Source organism: Microtus oregoni, unplaced genomic scaffold (genome assembly GCF_018167655.1).
Source record: "Microtus oregoni isolate MIOR12 unplaced genomic scaffold, Mior012 000067F_000, whole genome shotgun sequence".
In the NCBI taxonomy this organism is placed as follows: Eukaryota; Metazoa; Chordata; class Mammalia; order Rodentia; family Cricetidae; genus Microtus; species Microtus oregoni.
In genome coordinates this window covers 4169991-4190508 of record NW_024543953.1, presented here as the reverse complement: position 1 = coordinate 4190508, position 20518 = coordinate 4169991, and the positions used below count along the sequence as shown (strand labels likewise).

The window sequence follows — 20518 nt, the reverse complement described above, 5'->3', positions numbered from 1 at the left end:
GTGCAAAACCTCATAATTGATAGGGTACTGAATTAGAGTACACAGAAGGTTTTTATTGTACTGATGAAGCAATATTGACTACAGATCAAAAACTGCTCTGGTCACACATAATAAAACTTAAAGAAAGATTCAAGAGGGTCATAATATTTCCAAGCAACTTAGCTGTGTCCTAAAATAAAGCATAAGCATAGCTGTTTGTAGAGATAAAAAATAAAAGTAAGACTCACAACACTGGGCACCTTATAAAAGTTACCAGGTCTTCAAACAAGTGGGACAGCAAGTTACTATCACTGATATACCAAAGAGACAGCAAGGAGACGGTACATAGAGATAATTAAACAACTATTAAGGCTGAAATCTATGTATTCAAATATAACCAAAAACCATATATGCAAAATAATGACAGGAAAACCCAAATAATATTTGAATTATAAAAATAAAACTTCTAATATAAAAACACAATATATGTTTTAATGACAGATTAGATATGAGAGAAAAAGATTAGCGATTTGGAAGTTACAAGAGATCTTTCCAGGCTGTATGTAATATAAAAATAAAACTTTAAAACACTGGAAATAATTAAAAACCATTAGTAAGATACAGCAGGACTTCTAGTGGTCTAACTCAGAGATCCTCGAGGGAAAAGAAATTTAGGAGAGGGATAAACATGTGAAGAAATGCTAAATGAAAAACTATGCAAGTATGATGGATACTGTAAACTCGCATAGCCGAAGACCCAGAAGAACACTACAGAAAAGACACATGAATAAAAATACATGAAACAATAATTAAACCAGTGATAGGTATAAAGAGAAACATCTTGAAAGTAGCTAGAGGAATAAACATGCTTTACAAATATAGGAATGGGAAAGGAAATCAAGACAATTGCAGATTTCCTGTGAAAAACAATAAAAGGCAGAGATTATCCATATCTTTCATTACTAAAAGAGAATAAAGTTATCAATGAACAATTCAATATCCAGGAAAATAAATTTATAGACTAAAATGAAATACAATTTTGAATCAATCAAATTTGTATTACAACAAATGCTAAAGAAAGTCCTCCTGGAAGATGAAAGGGAAGTTGTAGAGAGGTCTAGGAGATGGCTCATCAGGTAAAAGCACTTGCCATGCAGGCCAGCCTGACTACCAGTGCTTGGTCCCTGAATGAATGCCTCCAGATGAAGTGACTCATATTTGTAATCCCAGCACTTCTACAGAGAGATGGGTGGTAAGAACTACTCAGGAGCTCATGGCAAAAGTATTATGTTGTATGCATGGTGACAAAAACAGCAAAAATGAACCTGCCTCCAAAATAAGGCAGGAGAGAATCATGTTCTGAAATTTGACACCTGGCTTCCATATGGATACCTTGCCAGGTGTGCGTGTGCGCGCGCGCGCACACACACACACACACACACACACACACACACACACACACACACACACACACTTCCAGCACATGTAACAGGAGGATCTGCTTGTTGGGGTTTCTGTCCTGCCCAGTTCCCACAGCCCTTTAGGTCCCAAAGGTCTGCATTGGTTATAAACTGATTGGCCCATTAGCTCAGGCTTTTTATTAACTCTTCTAACTTATATTAACCCAATATTCTTATCTGTGTTAGCCACATGGCTCAGTACCTTTTTTGGCAGGGCAGGTCACATCTCCTGACTCCTGTGTCTGGGCAGGACTGAGGAGAGAGCTTCCTTCTTCTCAGAATTTTTCTGTTCTCATTGACCCACCTCTGCTTCCCGTCTGGTTGTCCTGCCTATACTTCCTGCCTGGCTACTGGCCAAACAGTGTTTATTTAAAACATAATTGACAGAATACAGAATTGTCCCACACCAAAAACAAATGATGATGACTATATGTACAAATCTATATGAAAACAATAAAATGAAGGACCTGAGAGTTACTACTCTACAGAGATTATTTACTTAGGATGTGTTTTAGATTACAATTTAGGGAAGAAAGGGTTTATTCAGTTTACACTTCCAGGTTACTCCTTCACTGAGGCAAGTTAGGGCAGGAACTCAAGCAGGAATGGCATAAAAAATTGTGGAAAAATGCTGACTAGCTGGCACATGCTCAGTTAGTTTTCTTATACAGCCCAAGCTAGGGATGGTTCTGCCCACAGTGGATTGGGCCCTCCTAATCATCAATCAAGACAATATGTCAAGGACATGGCCACAGACTAATCTGAATTAAGGTTATTTCTAATTAATGTTCCCTATGTCTAAGTGATTTTAAGTTGTGTTAAATTGACAATAAAATCATCACACTATGAAAATGAATGTAATAGTTGTTATTATGTAAGTGTAGTATATAACATTGAGTAGCAAAATGCATGCTAATGGTAGATGAGAGACTAACAGGAGAAATTTTTCTTGGTTTTCGTGTCCTTGTTTCTTCTAAATTCTAATGAGTATAGTTAGCTGTCTTGCTCTTTGTAATTGGGCTAAATGCAGTGACTAGTAGTCCCAATATATATTTAAATGGCATTCATGATTTCATGCATAATTACAGCATGACAAAGAGATTCTATTAACTTCAGACTCGAGATTACTCTTTTTTAAAATACTGTACATGCATCATGTAAAATAATGGGTGTCATTATGACATTTTCACACATGTATTTCATGAAATTTGTTTCATTTTCAGAAATTTTAGTTAAAAATTTTGTAGCCATGGTCATCAGGAAATTGGTCCATAGTTTTGTTTGTTGTATCTCTGTGTGTTTTCAGTATCAGGGTCATAATGGCTTTTCAGAATGAATTTTGTGGCATTCTTTACATTTCAGTTTTATGGGGTAATATTGAAGGATTGATGTAATTTCTCCTTAGAAGTTATGGTAGACATTGGCAGTAGGTTCACCCATCCAAAGTGATTCTTTGCTAGGGAACTCTTAATTACTTCTTTAACCTCATTCTTTGTAATAGATTTGTTTAAATTTTTATATCCTCTTGATTTAATTTTGATAGATCTTTGTGTGTCAAGAAATGCATGTGTTTTCTTCTAGATGTTTTATGTGTTTGATAATACAGGTTGCAAAGTGTTCTAGAATAATCCTATGGGTTTCACTGGTATTTGTTGTACTGTTCCACTTTAATCTCTAATTTTACTAATGTATACCTTTCTTTTTAGTTTTTAAGGATGTATACTTTTCTTTTTTAGTTTTTAAGGATTTATCAAGTTTGTTTATCTTTTCAAAAGCTCAACTCTATATTTTATTGATTCTTTTTATTATTCTTTCCGTCTCCATTTAATTAAGTCCTTTATTATTTCTCTAGGGAAGATAATTTAGGCCTTGACCTGACTGACTTCCTATGACACTGAGCTTCATTATTACTTGAATTCTCTCTGATTTTTCATTGTTAACATTCATAGCAATAAATTTAATGTATACATTAAGTTATTTTGCTGTTCAGAAAGTCCCGTTGCCATGTAGGTTACAAGCACATGTCCCAATGAAAAATATGAGGATATATTTGGTAGGTCACCAAAATGTTCAATTCCCTAATTCAAAATGTGGAGCTTTCCAAACAGCTGGGTCTTCAGCCTTAATGAAGAAACCCCACAGTTCACTCTCAGTCACCTTCAGTTTCCAAGGAAATTATCACTGTGCCTATCATTGAGGATTCTTCTTCTTTACCCCAAACACTGTTTTAGAGATGTAAAGGCTTTTAAAAGGACAGTGCATGATGCTTCCTGCATTGCATACCACTTAAACCCAACAATTTAACAAGGAAATCCATACCATCTCTAGTGAGTTCCCTTCAACTGCAAATTCTCTGTCCTGGACAAGTAGCTGTGAGCTGCCATAATCACAGAGTGGCTGTACAGCTCCAGGTGTGCCAAGAACTCAGAAGCCACAGGAAGCAGTCTGAGGCAGAGACGCAAATGGCGCCATTTTTCAAACCATATCCATAGTCAATCCTTCTCAGCAGAGGTGAAATAACTAACTCCAGGCATTCTACATCCAGTGTCCCAGTTTACTTGTTACTGCTCATTGTGGTATCCTTAGCATGGCTCAGTTGTCAGTCATCACTTGCAAACTCACTCTCTCACATAGTATGGTTCCATGTGGCTCCATTGAACATGGGAAATTAATTTTCAGTCTCCAGTAGGAACCAAGATATCTTCCAGGCCCTACATACCGGGCAGAGTCCTATGAGTCACTAGAGAGATGCTGCTTATTCAGGATTATACATGGGTACATCCATCATATAGGTAGGAGAAATTCCTGAAGAAGGTTGAGTGTCTGGAATGCCTTGGCCTGCCACAGAGACCTCATTACAAATATGATGCTTCGAATTCTCAGCCCTATCCTTGTACCGTGTGTCCACTTAATCTTCTTCCATTAGTTCCCCATTTTACTACACTACAGACACATGGCTAAGTGGCCGGGAGTCTGAGGATTTCCTATATTGGCTTTGCCGCATGGTTTCTGTCTGAATGATCTTCACTCGTGAGGTCTTCCTATCTACTCTCTCTCCCAGGTTCTTGGATGTTGTTTTTACAGAATCTATGTTCCACAAAGAAAAGAAGCAAGTGTTCTGTTGAGATTTCAGGAATGAAAGCTATCTGTAAGCTTATGAAAATGTAAAGTAATTAGTAAATTTTAAATATGATTTTGGCAATATTTATGAAAAATTAAAGTATTCATTACATGTCTACTTTAGCCCAATGTCCATATCTTCTTCTTAGTAAAAAGGATGAGTATTTGCATGATGGAGGAGGGTCATTTGTCTATGTGTTACTTTCATTGGTTAATAAAGAAACTGCCTTGGATTTTGATAGGACAGCAGCTTAGATAGGCTGAGTAGACAGAACAGAATGCTGGAGAAAGAAAGCAACAGATAGACAGATGACCCTCCTCCATAATTTGCACAATAATTCATGTTAATTGATGTGCATTTCAGTTCAAATAATCAAATGGCAAGTGGGGAACAACCTCTTCGTCTGCTTAGATGATGGCGGTTTGATTAATTATGTCAAATGCATATTTTAGAATTTCAGAATATGGTGACCAAATTAAGATATACCTACAAATGCTATTGTGGCATTTTAAATTTTATTAAGTATTGAAAGCAAGATGAAGATCAATAAGTACATTATTGCCTATCTATGTTTAAAAAGATTCATTTTTATAATAAAACATATGAAAATGACAGAAATAAACTCTAAACTAATAAATATCAGATTAACCATTATGATCTTAGTTAGAGGAAGGGACTGAAATTTTGAAACTAAAATGTTTAAATAAGTCTAATTGAAAAAAAAAGATTAGTTGTATATCAAGTGAAGTAACTGTTAACAGATAAACACCAACTGAGATTTGAAGTCTCAACACAAGAAAATATTCTTTGAGCACATACATATGTGAGACTGACAAGCTTTCTTCTACACTATGGAGGCACCTAAGTGCACAGGGATTCAAATGGATTTCATCTTATGGTTCCATTATGTGAACATAGAGGTGCCATACCTGCTGTTGAGAGGACACTGAATACATGTCAATTCACATTTTCCCCAAATTCCTGGATATAACAAACATATAATGATAAAGGAAAGTCTCATGCCTCCTTTTAATAACTATAGATCATGGTGTTACCTTGTTCCCAGATAGAAAAGGAGAAGGTATGCATGGAACTGGGACTTTCACAGAAAGCGTTATATAATAAATGTTCTTTAAAAGCAGCTATTACAATTTGTGAGGCAAGAACACTATCTCCTGGTATTATTTCTTACCAAATTTGCCTTGAATTTTTATGAATTCTGTAGCAGATGCTTTTTTATTTTTTGTTTGTGTTTTGAAACACAATTTCATACATCCAAGGCTATGTGGCTAGCCTTGAACTTCTAATCATTCTGTGTGTACTTCTTTTTTTAAGTAATTAATTAAATACTTGGGACATTTCATTTTTATTTGCCTCTAGGGTATTAAAATATACTGCAATCAAACTGGCTATTTGTGCCTTAATAGTATGCTGAATTTTATGAACTTTCAAAGAATTGATACCTATATATCAATAATATGAAGTATTTCCAACCTTGTTCAGTTATAATTTGTTCTATTTCATACATTTTAAATAAAAAATGGAGATTAAAACTGACTGAATTTCTTTCATGGCCCACTTGCTGAAAAGACATAAATTATGAATAGCACAATTCCATTTATCCTGTAACACAGAACATGCCAGTGAAAGTCAACTGGACTAATCATGATCAAATATGGTGAATGAAGCAACTGCATAATATTGTTTGACAATAGTTAAATGTTGTCATGCATGTTTCTAGCATTCTTTGCACAGAACTTTTCCAAAATTATCATTTGTAGAAAATAATAATTAGAGCTGTGTTTTAGTCTCTGAGATTTTTCTTTTATTCTTCTCTCATAAATTACATCCTGAATAGTTTCACCTCTCTCTACTTCTTCCAGTCCCTCTACCACCTCCCTCTCCCCCAAACCCACTCTTCCTCCATTTTCTGTAGGTCAGGTTCTAATTGGTCTTAATAATAAAAACCCAGAGTCAGATTAGAGGCTGAAAACTGAAAGATCCGAGAAGCAGAGAAGCCAGCCACTAGTTCTTACCTCTACAAAATCCGAATTGGGTATCCTGTCTCTACATATCCTCAGACTAAATGCCTGTCTCCTCCCACCTTATATTACTCTGCCCAGCCATATCACTTCCCATCTCTACCTCCTCAGTGCTGGGATTAAAGGTGTGAGCCACTACCTCTTTGCTCTGTTTCTCTTTTAGACTGATTCAATCTAATGTAGGGTGGCTTTGAACTCGCAGAGATCCATCTGCCTCTGTCTCCTTGAATGTTGAAATCAAAGGTGTGTGCCACCACTGCCTGGCCTCTGTGGCTAACTAGTGACTTAGCTCTGCACTCTGGTCTTCAGGCAAGCTTTTTTTGTTAGATTGCAAACAAAATATCAGCACAATTTCCCTTTAAAAAACTGCAGGCCTCCCAGGCATAACCAACAAAGATGGTATAACAAGATACAATAAGACAAATCACAAACCCTCATATCAAGCCTGGATGAGGCAGTCCAACATGAGGAAAAGGGTCCTAAGTGCAGGCAAAAGATTCAGAATCACCACTCTTACCGTTGGGAGTTCCTTCCTTCAAAAACACCATGATACACAACCAAAGGCTGGGATTATAGGCTTGCACTAGCATGTCTGGTTTAAAGCAGATATTTTTAAGTCCTACATTATCCAGAACCTTTGAAGGTATCATGGGAAAGCTGGCAGAAAATGCCCACCTTTTTCAGTCAATGGCAGTTTTTCGTATCACACTCTGCTATTTTACCCATCCTAGGGGAGGCTGAAAATTGTCTCCTTCAGATGATTCTTTACCTGTGAGTTTCACTGTGTTCCATATGACCCTTCTTCCTTAAACACCTGAGTGGGTGCATTAGTCACACTGACAGGCGCTAATTTCCCATGGGGCAGGCTCCAGACAGGACCCAAAGAAAGCATGATGAAGTATTATTTCTTTACAATTTGGAGCTGACATGTCAACAAAGGAATCATTTCTTACCAAAAAGGTAAGGTCTTTAGGAATTGAGATTCACTAGGTGGTTGCTGCACATCTCTCGCTTGAGGGGGCATTAGGGCCTGATCATGTAAACAGGCATATCCATCTGCCAAGGTGATACTCAGTAAAACCCTATTGCAACTATCCAAATTCCCAGTCCAAGTCTGCTTGCTACCACAGAGATACAGAATGAGTTGGCTTCGGGTACAGGTGACCAGGTATATAAATCACAGCCTAGACCAGGTTTATAAAACTACATTTCTGACCAGGGTCAGGGTCCATAGCTTTCCAGGGATAAGGGTGAGTTCTAGAAGAGGCAGGAGATTTCTGCATGGAGCAGCAATATTCAGTGTCTCAGGGAGGGCAGGGCATCTTTTCTATTTTCCAGAGGAAATAGCAAGGAGGTCAGACTCTATCCCTTAACAATGCCTTTCATCTATGGACAGTATGCCTTGTTCATGAAGGATACATGTCATCTACTTTTTATCTTGAAAATCTTAAATATTGCTAAAAGCATGAAGTTGAGAAGAATTAGGTGGTGGTGTTTTCACTCTAGCAAATTTGAGTCCATTTTGCAAAGTTTCTAGTGTCTGTCTTCCTTAGGTGTCAGACTCTTTCCCACCCCGAAGTACTGAGAGTAACGACTTGTATCCCAGAGGCTGAGGTATAATAGTATTCATCCCTTAGCAGAAAGGCAGTTAGTTTGAGGTTGCTTATACAGGACTACTAGAAGCTTAGTAGTGATCCTCAGCTCCTGTCCAGAAACTTCCTGGTGACCTCTGGTGGGCTGCAGACCCAGGGGAATGGAATCTCATGCTCTGAGATACCCGAGTAGTGTGAGGTGACAGAGCACCCTTCTGCACACAGTATGCTGAGGGCATGGAAATACTGTTTCTGTTCATGAAAAGGCAAGGCTGACCCAAGGGTATGGAAGTCAAGGTTGTGGGGAAAGTGCCCAAGGTCAAATAACATAGCACACAGACTCCAGGCTCAAGTTTGAGATGTTTATTTACCACCACAAGATCTGTTTTTTGTTTAGTAAGAGCTAAAATTGTTTCATTTCCAGAAAAAATGCTGTTTTTCTTCAGTCTTTGGTGGACCATGAGTTCATGAACTAGGTGAAGGTGGTGACTCATGTAAGTGACACTACCTGGCTTCTCAGGGCCTGCCTGCCTGTCTTGTCTGTCTTGTCTGCCTGCCCGCCTGCCTGTCGACATTAAGGGGCAACCTGGAGGTAATGTCAAAGTCCATTACTTTCACAGTTCAGTAAACAACATCCATGCCTGAGGTTTGCAGATAGGAAGATGTTCTCATCACAAAAAGTGGGAGACAAAGAACAACTTTGTACTTTACCATTGTTTTCCTGTTCTCTCCAGAGTCAAGCACAGAATCCTCTGGGCGAATCTTTCTGAACCCATTCCTGTAGAGCAGACAAATAAAACTCTTCAATCTTTTCATTACAAAAACCTTCCTTGTGCCTCTGAAGTTAAAGATCTCTCTTTAAAACAGGTCTACCTCAATCACAATGCTGTTTCCATCATCACCCCAGTTCACAGACTGGAAGGCATCGTTCTGCACTATGGTCCACAGCATCTTAACAAAGGGCAGACTGAGGAGGTTGGTGTTATCTTCCTCATTTACTGCATGTTGGCTTTGGTTTCAGATTCGAGGCTCTCTTGGATGGCTTGACCTTGTATCCTGACTTGGTCACCTTGCCTCACCAAACTTTTTATTGAATACCCCCATGACTCAGATAAAGAATTGGATGGGGTCTCTCTTCATGGCTCTTACCCAACAGGCAAAATCCTCACCCATACTCTGACTCGCCAGCAGGAGTATTCTTGATTGCTGATCTCTAGACAACCCCCAAGATAGTCCAAACTGCCTTTGCTTCCACTAGGGATGCTTCAAAAAATAGTGGCTACTAAGTTCTAGTGTTTGTTGAAAGACAACTGCTGGGGAATAATCTTTTGTACACTGTGAAGATGTGTCACTATGGTTGGTTTAATAAAAAGCTGAATTGTCACTAGCTAGATAGCTTTTCTGGGTAGAGAGGATGCTGGGAAGAAGGGAGAGATGCAAGGAGACACAGACTGAGCAAGATGGGTAGTATGGAGATAGAAAGTAAATTAATAGGAATGGGTTAATTCAAGTTATATGAGATAGTTAATAATAAGCCTAAGGTAACAGGCCAAAAAGTTTTTAATTAATAAAGAATGTGATTGTTTCCATAGTATGGATGTTCACAAGTATAGCAATGCATGAATAGTTCCACTTGATCCTCAGTGGTAATGTTACTTTATAAACAGAGACTGTGAATTTGTTTCACAGTCACCAGACCTGAATAATCATGCAGAAACTATATTAATTACAACACGGTTTTACCAACAGTTCAGGCATATTCCTAGCAAGCTCTTACATCTTAAATTAACCCATTTCTATTAATCGATGTATTGCCATGAGGCTGTGGCCTACAGGTAACATTCCAGCATCCTTCTCCTTGGGCAGCTACATGGCATCTGCCTGACTCTATCTCTGCTTGGACTTCATGCCTTGCTATATTCTGCCCTGACATAGGCCAAAGCAGCTTTTTTTATTAAGCAATGGTAATAAAACATAGTCACACCATACAGAGGGGAATCCCACATCATTACTCCAAACCCTAATATGTGACTAATTGGCCACCTCCTCAGCTGTGCTTTGAATTTATACATGAAGTCCTGCTTGCATCTCAATGTCAGTCTCTTGTAGATGATAAGAGAAATGCCAGTGGTTTTCATTTCTTCCTGACAGAATTCATTTTTATGGCCCAAGGCATGCTGATTTTTTATGCCTGGTTTTCAAAGGCTCTATTATAATCAAAGCTCCTACTTGTTTAGGAAGATGTGACTAAAGCAATTGAAACCTGACGGTCATTAGTGTGCATTTTCTGATTAGATGAGTCATGGGGTTAGGAAGCTTCAAGGGATTCTTAAGAGGCTCTTTTCCTTCTCTACTTAAATAACTGACTAGACTAAGACTCTTTGGTAGAGTACCTGTCTGTATATAGCCCAAGGTGACTCTTCAGTGCTGTGGCTTTTTGTGTGTCCAAAGCTCTGGGTGACACTCTTCATTGGGGCTAATCCATGCTCTAAATGACATGCTTCAGGGGTATGCCTGTTCCTTGGTTGGTCAGGGTACTGCCCAGGATTGTAGCTCTATGTCATCTATGGTTCTGTGTAACCTCAATAAATTCATTGGTTCAACTGGTTGGGCAGGTAGAGTTGTTCCTTTGGTTTATCAGTGTCTTCTGTTTCTGTGGTAAAAAAAATTCTTCTCATCTTTTTGAGAAAAAAACCCAGGTGACACAAGGGAACAATCAGTGATTGCCAGAATAAAAGATGAGTTGAAGGCATGGCCAGTATCTCTTCAGTGGTATGGAATGGCATGTCTCCTAGTTATATTAATAGTTGTTTGGCCTCTGCTATAGATTATAAATTGTGCAATTGACTTTGAGATATCTGCTAAAGTTTGGAGTTATTTAAGAAAGAATTACAATAGGAAATGCACACAAGGAAGAAATCCTCCTTGTTTATATCGGATACATCAAAAATGCATAAAGGAGACTGATATGGAAGTTACCAACGTTTCTGACATTTAAAGTGAGGAATATAAGGGGAAATAAACAAAAAAAGTCCTTTAGATGAACCAAATGCATATATGGTAAGATTTACATGAAACCACAATTCCTAAGGTACACAATAGACAAACCTGTACTTCTGAGCTTCTGGAAGGCTTTGAAGCCAGAATAATAGTTCACTAGAGGCATGAATGAAAAGGAAAAGAAACCGATGCTCATTTCATGCCTACTTTGGAGGAATTAGCTCTCATTTGTCATCTATTGCTGAGATGAAATATCATGACAAAAAGCAAATTGGGAAGAAATAATCTATTTGGCTTACACTTCCACAATGCTGTTCATCACTGAAAGAAGTCAGGGCAGGAACTCACACAGGGCAGGAACCTGGAAGCAGGAGCTGATGCAGAGGCCTTGGAGGCATGCTACTTATTGGCTTGCCTCTCGTGACTTGTTTCAGCCTGCTTTCTTATAGAAGCTAGGTCCTCCAGTTCAGGGATAGAATCACACACTGTAGACTGGGGCCTCCACCATCAATTACTAATTAAGAAAATACTAGCTCAAGGATGGAACCACCAACAATGAGCTGGGCCCTCTCCCATCAAACATTAATTAAGAAAATGCCCTACAGTCTTGCTTGGAGGCATTTTCTTCATTGAGCTTCCCTCCTCTCAGACGACTGTAGCTTGTATCAAATTGACATAAAACTATCCAGCATAGTATGGTTTCTCAATCATCATTGTATCAGTTGCAATCTCTCCTTCAAAGTCTTCTGATAAATTACAAATCTGTCCAGGGAGACAAAGTCCTCTTTTAGCCAACATAAACATTTCCCCACTATCAGGATATAGATCTGGAACCAGCAAATTATCTACCAAGTCAGTGTGCATTCCTGATTCACTGGGAAGATAGACTGTGTGGTCTCCTGAGATTTTAAAACTCAGCCTAATATAAGCATCTCCGACTATGACATACTCAGGGCATTATGGTAGTCTGTTGGGAGGGAAACTTCTGCAGGGAACAGCAATACTCAGTGTTGCATGGAAGGCAGGACATCTTTTCTAGTTTCCAGAGGCACCAATAAGGTCAGACAAGAGAAAAATCAGCAGAGATGAATGGGCAGGCACAAGAGACATGACCAGAGAAAGGGACAGTAATGAAGGTAATTGTTTGGACTTTGACTGAAAAGTCCACATCTAGACACTCAGCTATCCAGGACCCAGCCACAGACAATCCCCAAATTATTTTTAACCTTGTGCAGTAAATAATAATAATTTATTATTTTAATAGTATATTTTGAAAAACATTAAATATATAATACATTTAGTTTTTTATTTTTCCATTCAAAAATTTACACTTCCTCCCCTCCTCCCATTCCTCTCCCATTCTCCCACTCACCCTCCTCCCTCCCCCTCCCTCCTTAAGAGAAGGCAGGGTACTTAAGGAGGGAAGTCCAAGGCCCTCCCCCCTCCATCCAGGCCTAGGAAGGTGTGCATCCAAATAGACTAGGGTCCCAAAAAGCCAGTACATGCAGTAGAAACAGGTCCCAGTGCCATTATCGATAGCTCCAATCAAAGACCCGGATATTAACTCACAAACCTATGAACACCTGATTTTCAACAAAGGAGCTAAAATTATACAATGGAAGAAAGAAAGCATCTTCAACAAATGGTCCTGGCATTACTGGATGTTCACATGTAGAAGAATAAAAACAAATCCATATCTATCACCATGCACAAAACTCAAGTCCAAATGGATTAAAGACCTCAATATAAATCTAATCACACTGAACCTGATAGAAGAGAAAATGGGAAGTAGATTGCAACAGATGGGCACAGGAGACCACTTCCTACATATAACCCCAGTAGCACAGACAATAAGAGCAACAATGAATAAAAGGGACCTACTGAAACTGAGAAGCTTCTGTAAAGCAAAGGACACTGTCATTAAGACAAAAAGGCATCCTACTGAATGGGAGAAGATCTTCACCAACCCCGCATCAGACAAAGATCTGATCTCCAAAATATATAAAGAACTCAAGAAACTAGGCATTAAAATTCTTTAACCCAATTAAAAATGGGGTACTGAACTAAACAGAGAACTCTCAACAGAAAAAGTTCAAATGGCTAAAAGACACTTAAGGTCATGCTCAACCTCCTTAGTGATCAGGGAAATGCAAATCAAGACAACTTTGAGATACCATCTTACACCTGTCAGAATAGTTAAAATCAAAAACACCAATGATAGCCTATGTTGGAGAGGATGTGGAGTAAATTTAGTTTTTATATTGTTTGCTGTGCACTTAATCAATATGTAAGCCACAGCTTAGTATAGTCCTGGAAACTTGGAGAAAGATTTCAATGTTTGAATCTTACTCCAAAATTTATCTGCAATTTATGTATACTAACATTTTTAATTGAAAATAGATTCTTCTTTCATACAATACATCACAACCACAGCTTCTCCTCCCTCCACTAATCCATTCTCCACAGATTCACTCCCCTCTGTTAAGTCTTCAGAAAAGATCAGGCTTCCAAGAAACAGCAGTCAAACATGACAAAACAAGATATAAGACAAGGCAAAAGCCCTCATATAAAGGCTGGAAAATAAAACTCAATAGGAGGGAAAAAAGTTCCAAGAGCAGGCAAAAGAGTCAGAGACACATCAACTTCTACTCTTAGCAGTATCAGAAAACACCATGCTAACAACTAGAAAATATACTTGGGAGACCTGGTGTAGACCAAATCAGGCTCCATGCTGGCCACTTCAATCTCTGTGAGCTCATATGACCCCTGCTTAGTTGATTTAATGGGTCACATTCTCCAGGTGTCCTTCATTCCCTCTTACTCCTAGAAACTTGCTTCCCCTCTTTCATGGGTTCCCTGATCTCTGAGGGGAGGGACCTGATAGAGAACTCCAATTTAAACTCTCTTTCCACATAACATCTGGATGTGGATTTCTAACCCACTCTCATCTGTTGCTGAAGGATGCATCTTTAATGACAACTGGACAAGACACTGATCTATGAGTATAACAGAATATCATTAAGAATCATTTCGCTATTTTTTTTTTTGCCAGTCATGTTTGGTTCTACCTTAGGTCTCTGTGTTATCTAGTTTCTGGTTTCTGGTCATCCAGGCAGTGTAGGGCACGGGTCCTCCCTATCAGGGTGTGGGCCTCAAGTTATACCAAACATTGGCTGGCCACTCCAAATTCTACACCACCATTGCTGCAGCATATTTTGCAGACAGGACAGAGGGTTTTGTGACTGGGTTGATATCTAGGTTTCTCTTTCCATAATCTGCACAGTACCTTCCTGCACCAAGGAGACTAGAACATAGGAATGAAAACTCCATGCAGATACCAGCTTGACCATTCTATGTTCAATAAGTTGTATGGATGTCCTCAGCAATGGGAGTGCACTGTCAGTTTTCAGAGTATGACCCTAGCATCAGCCTGGGACCCCCGCCCCTGGCCAACAAAAAACTCAACCAAATTCAACCCAGTCCTACTGTTGAAGGAGGCCCCTGTTGGTTCCTGGCTGATTAGCCCCAAAATAATCACATAGAAACTATATTATCCAAAACACTGCTTGACCCATTAGCTCTAGTGTTTTATTGACTAACTCTTACATATTAATTTAACCCATTTCTAGTAATCTGTGAATTGCCACTTGGCTGTGGCTTACAGACTAAAGTTCCATCTAGCTCTGGTGAGGTTACATGGATTATCTCTAATTCATCCTTCTTTCTCCCAGCATTCAGTTTAGTTTCCCCCCCACCTCTATTTCCTGTACAGGCCCAAGACAGTTTCTTTATTAACCAATGGTATTCACAGCATACAGAAAGGAATACCACATCAGTCCTACCACTGGAAGGAAGCCTTGCCAGTCCACAAAATGGCAAGTTCAGGCTCCACATCCTCCATTATTAGGAGTCCTATCACTAGAGTCACCTCATAGATTACAGGATGTTTCCACTGCACTAGGTTTCCAGAGTACACCAATGATGTGGGAGTCCTCTCTGTGTGCTGTGATTATCAGTAATGAATAAAGAAACTGCCTTGGCCTGTTGATAGGACATAACTATGTAGGTGGGAAAGATGGAACTGAATGCTGGGAGGAAGAAGAGAGGAGTCAGGGAGATGCCATGGAGCTGCTGCCACCAGAGATAGACGTGCTGAGAATTGGCTGGTAGGACACAACCTTGTGGTGATGCACAGATTACTTGCTAAACTAAATGTAAAAGTTAGCCAATTAGAAACTAGAGCTAATGGGCAAAGCTGTACTTTAATGAATAAGGTTTCTGTGTGATTATTTTGGTTCTGGGCAGCCAGGGCAAACAATCAACCTACTGCTACAAATTGGCATCCACGTGGCCACCAAATCCACACATAACCTGAGAGGGCAAGAAAAGGAAATCTAGACAAAAAATTACAGAGTTGAACAAAGGTTCCTGCTGCTTGCTGGTGGCTTGCCACAGCTCCTTTGAGAGAGATTTTCCTGATTCAGTCACAGTAGGAAAAAAAGCCACAGCTGTTTTAAAATGCTGGCTTTCTGGACTATGCTGCCAGCATAACCTCTGGCACTTTCAGGAGACAGAGCATTTGGATGGCTTTTTGAGCAGACTGCTGCAGCTTGCTTGATGGCAACTTGTGCAGAATGAGCAAGCACTGCCATATATATCATAGTAATTGTGTAGTTTAAGTTTTAGACTGGGTCAGCAAGTAAGAAGTACTGTATATGCCATGACAGCTTAAGTTTTAAGAAGCACTTAGCTTTTTTTTATTGAAAAAAGGAAAAAAAGTTTCCGCCTCCTCCCAGCTTCCCATTTCCCTCCCCCTCCTCCCACCGTTCTCCCCCTCCCTCCACTCCTCTCCCCATCCCTCTCCAGTCCAAAGAGCAGTCAGGGTTCCCTGCCCTGTGGAAAGTCCAAGGTCCTCCCCCTCTGTCCATATCTAGAAAGGTGAACATCCAAACTGGCTAGGCTCCGACAAAGCCGGAACATTAAGTAGGATCAAAACCCTGTGCCATTGTCCTTGGCTTCTCATCAGCCCTCATTGTTCGCCATGTTCAGAGAGTCCGGTTCTATCCCATGCTTTTTCAGTCACAGTCCAGCTGGCCTTGGTGAGCTCCCAATAGATCAGCCCCACTGTCTCAGTGGGTGGGTGAACCCCTCGTGGTCCTGACTTCCTTGCTCTTGTTCTCCCTCCTTCTGCTCCTCATTGGGACCTTGGGAGCTCAGTCCAGTGCTCCTGTGTGGGTCTCTGTCTCTATCTCCATCCATCACCAGATAAAGGTTCTATGGTGATATGCAAGATATTCATCAGTATTGCTATAGGATAGGGTCATTTCAGGTTCCCTATCCTCAGCTGCCCAAGGAACTAACTGGGGACATCGCCTTGGGCTCCTGGGAGCAACTCTAGGTTCAAGTCTCTTGCCAACCCTAAGGTGGCTCCCTTAACTAAGAATTGTGCTTCCGTGCTCCCCTATCTAACCTTCCTTTATCCCAATCATCCTTTTTCCCCAAGTTCCCCCCATCCTCCCCTTCTCACTTTTCTCTCCCCATCTCCCCTTACCCCCATCCCACCCCACCCCCAAGATCCCAATTTTCTCCCCGGCAATTTTGTCTACTTCCCATAGCCAAGAGGATAACTATATGTTTTTCCTTGGGTTCATCTTCTTACTTAGCTTCTTTAGGTTCACCAATTGTAGACTCCGTGACCCTTATTTATGGCTAGAAACCAATTATGAGTGAGTACATCCCATGTTCATCTTTTTGGGTCTGGGTTACCTCACTCAGGATAGTGTTTTCTATTTCCATCCATTTGCATGCAAAATTTGAGAAGTCATTGTTTTTTACCACAGCGTAGTATATATATCTTCATCCATTTTTCCACTGAAGGACATCTAGGTTGTTTCCAGGATCTGGCAATTACAAATAATACTGCTATGAACATAGTTGAACAAATGCTCTTGTCATATGATAGGGCATCTCTTGGGTATATTCCCAAGAGTGGTATTGCTGGGTCCAGGGGTAGGTTGATCCCGAATTTCCTGAGAAACCAAAACACTGATTTCCAAAGTGGTTGCATAAGTTTGCATTCCCACCAGCACTTAGCTTTTAAGAAGCACTTCTGGTCAGAAAATAATTACAGATATGTAATAAAGACAAATTCAGATGGGTCATAGTGTTGGATAAATGTACGTAGGCTTGGAAGAAAGAAGAAAAAGAGTATAGAGAGTCATAAAATAAAGTTAATGCTTTAAAAAATGGTCAAGTCTTTAAGGAGATAGAGTACAGATAGTCATAGATTAAAGGGAGTAAAGAAAAATAAACCACATAAAGATGGAAAATTCAGAGAGTCTGGATAATGTATATTATTGTATTTTCTTTGAATTTTTTTACTGTGAAGGAGCTAAGTACAGAGAGACATTTCATTGTATGGGCTGCTAAGCTAAACCAGCATGTATATTATAAAGGTATCTTGTCTTCAGAATTTGGATCTGAAGGATATGTTGCTTTAGAAAAGAGGTTTTTCTTTGGTTTTCACAGATGAGAACCTGTGGATTGCTTCCAGATCAATATAATTTGATAGACCATGTCCCACTGAAAGGTTTCTCAGAACACCCTCAATAATTACTTTGCCCAACTGCTGATTGAGATGAACCTAGAACACAGGATATACCATAAAAGACCTAATTAAGAGCACCCCCAGTCAGCAGGAAACAGTATGTAAAAAACCACTCCCATATTCCCAAATATTGTTTATAAATGTTCTTTTACATTTAAAGTGAGTATGATATAGATATGAATAATTTGAATTGGTATGTATCTTGATTATTGATACAAATTTAAGGTCAATTTTGGTATATGCATATGTATTTCTGATCTTGATTAAGGTAGTGTGTTTGTGTAGTTCATTTAAAAATGTATGTATAATTAAGAAATATAAGTTAATAGATAGTCATCTAAATAATAGTCAAGATTGTAGTCATGTCAGTTAGGTTTTCTAGATATATAGATATATTTCAGTTAGTTAGATATTCTTCAAATCTTTCAGAGACCTTCAGAATATGGCATTTAAAATGTTTAAGAACTTAAGACTTTTCACTACAGTGAGCAACATCTGCTCTTGGCAGCACCAACCTACTTCAAAAGGATGATGGGCATTGAAGAGTCTCCTTATGGAGTTGGTTAGGCATTTGGGGAAGAAACTGCTCTTGCCTGGACTGCTTCACTGGACATGCAGGACCTGCAGAGAAATGACTGCTGAACTTGCCTAAAAGTGAGATGATCCTTCAGGGTTACTGCTTCATGAAAGAGTCTGCAAGACATTCTGCAGGATACAGAAGAAAGTGACTGGCAAGCTGCAAATAAAGGCAGACCTGTCTTTGAAATTTCCTGCTTCGTGGAAAAGTCTGCTGGATACAATGGGCCTGTAGGCTGAAGGGGCAGAAGAACTTTGGGTGACTGTCCAGGCAGTGTGATGTCTCTGTCATTTCTAGAGTTTTGGAAGTTGCTTGCAATGCACTTCCTGTTTACTTAGGTAACATATCCTTCTGGAGTCTTTGATGGGGTTGAAGAATTTATAATTATAGTTATAGTTTTCCCTAGTTATGATAAAAGATAAAGTAGATAACTGTGGTTCTTGCTTGATACCTGTTTTGTTATATGTAGTTTTGCCATGTCCCACTGCTAACACAGGACTTTACAAATAAAAGGTACTCAGTGAAAGGTTCTGGGTAAGAAATTCAATTTACCATTTTTTTAGTTTAATTAGTTAAACAGAATGAGAGACTAAATATTGTAAGACAATCAAAAATAAATTTTATTTTTGTTGTTCAAGTTAATGCCAAGTTTTTCCCCCAATTTCGAAGAAATTCCAATTTCAATGTTACAGTATCTTGTGACATATAAATGAAGACAGAAGTCATTCTCATTTGTTTTCAAAACAATAAAATTCTTGAAACCCAGATCAACAACAACACATGCATTATTCATGACATTTGTAAACTGGAAACTTAGAACTAATGAATCTGTACTAAGAGTATTAACATTTTGGAACACCAAGAATTCTACAGACACCCAAACAAAATAGCAAGAGTAAAATGGTTCAAACTTTCCTCCCACCAGCTCCAGAATGAGGGCACAGTACTTGGATTATAGATTCTGTCTGACCTGATATGGGTTGGAAACTGCCAGTGTACTAGAATGTGTGCCGGTCAGATCAGTAGTATCATCTGCTGGATGATTCCAGCCTAGGCCCTGTCTAGCTCATCTTTCAAAGCCTCTGCATATGGTTCATGGTAGGATCTTGGATCACTCTTGGTGATACTGGCAAAAAACTCCAAGACCTTCATCTTCGTGGTTTCTGCAAAGGCCCTTGGGCCCCACAGGAACACATACCTGGGAGGATCACTGTCAGGCAACTGCCTGTACTCCAGGTACCCTTCCCGCACAAAATCCTCAGTGATAAGCTTTTTGGGGTTTTCATAAAGGAAAGGATCCTTTTCATCACACAACCCTATCTTAGTCAGCATTCTCCAGATAACCTTCTCACTGACACAATTTCCCTTCAAGAAAATGATACCCAGTACAACTATTAGGAGGCCTGTCTTGGGCTTACCCTGGACATTACTCAACATCCCATCATAGGTGATCCCCAAGGCAGTAACAAGGATATAGCATTGGTCAAAGGGGTCCACTTCTATCATGTCAATACCAAAGACCAGCCTTAAGCAATTGTAAGCCTCACTAAAGATCACAGGGTAGTACTCCTCATACTCTCTAACGATACTTTCCAAAATTTCTGCCTTAGTGGTGAATTCCTTCATCTCATACTTGAAAAGCAGAAAGTATACCAGGTCAAACACCTTTATATTTAGTGCATTGCGCAACAACTCAGGGTCTTCTAGCTCATCTACTTGGTTGCCAGAAGCCTCATCAGATGAACCCTCGGGAATGGCACCCATGACCATAGAAGGAGAGTAGGCTCTCTGAGGACTCTGGGGAAGACTCAGTATTCCACTACTATACACATCCTTTGAGATGCTGATGGATTCCTCTCCCTGTGGCATAGCTACGATCACCTGGGCATTGTCTACCTCCCTTTGTGTCTGAGGACTGTCTGGGTGGTTGCAGTTATGGATGTTATGGGAATCATCAATCATGACTTTCCTTGGTAACAGCAAGCAGGATAGTGTTCCAGTCACAGAAATGGGGATTCACAGACCTGGTCAGGAGAAGGAGAGGAGAGGGAGATGGTGAGTGGGCACTGTAGGCAGCTCTCAAATAGTCCCGTTGTTTTATTTCTCTTGAGTGGTACTGTAGGGCCACAAGAACTCTTAG

General features: G+C 39.6%; 1 protein-coding gene across 1 annotated transcript; it reads right to left on the bottom strand.

Annotated features, from left to right (window-relative positions):
* Positions 1 to 19428: 19428 nt before the first annotated feature.
* LOC121440249 (melanoma-associated antigen 10-like) lies at positions 19429 to 20247 on the bottom strand. The gene has a single exon (XM_041641004.1). It carries the CDS (start codon positions 20245 to 20247, stop codon positions 19429 to 19431), a length of 819 nt encoding a protein of 272 aa, XP_041496938.1.
* Between the last annotated feature and the right edge of the window lie 271 nt (positions 20248 to 20518).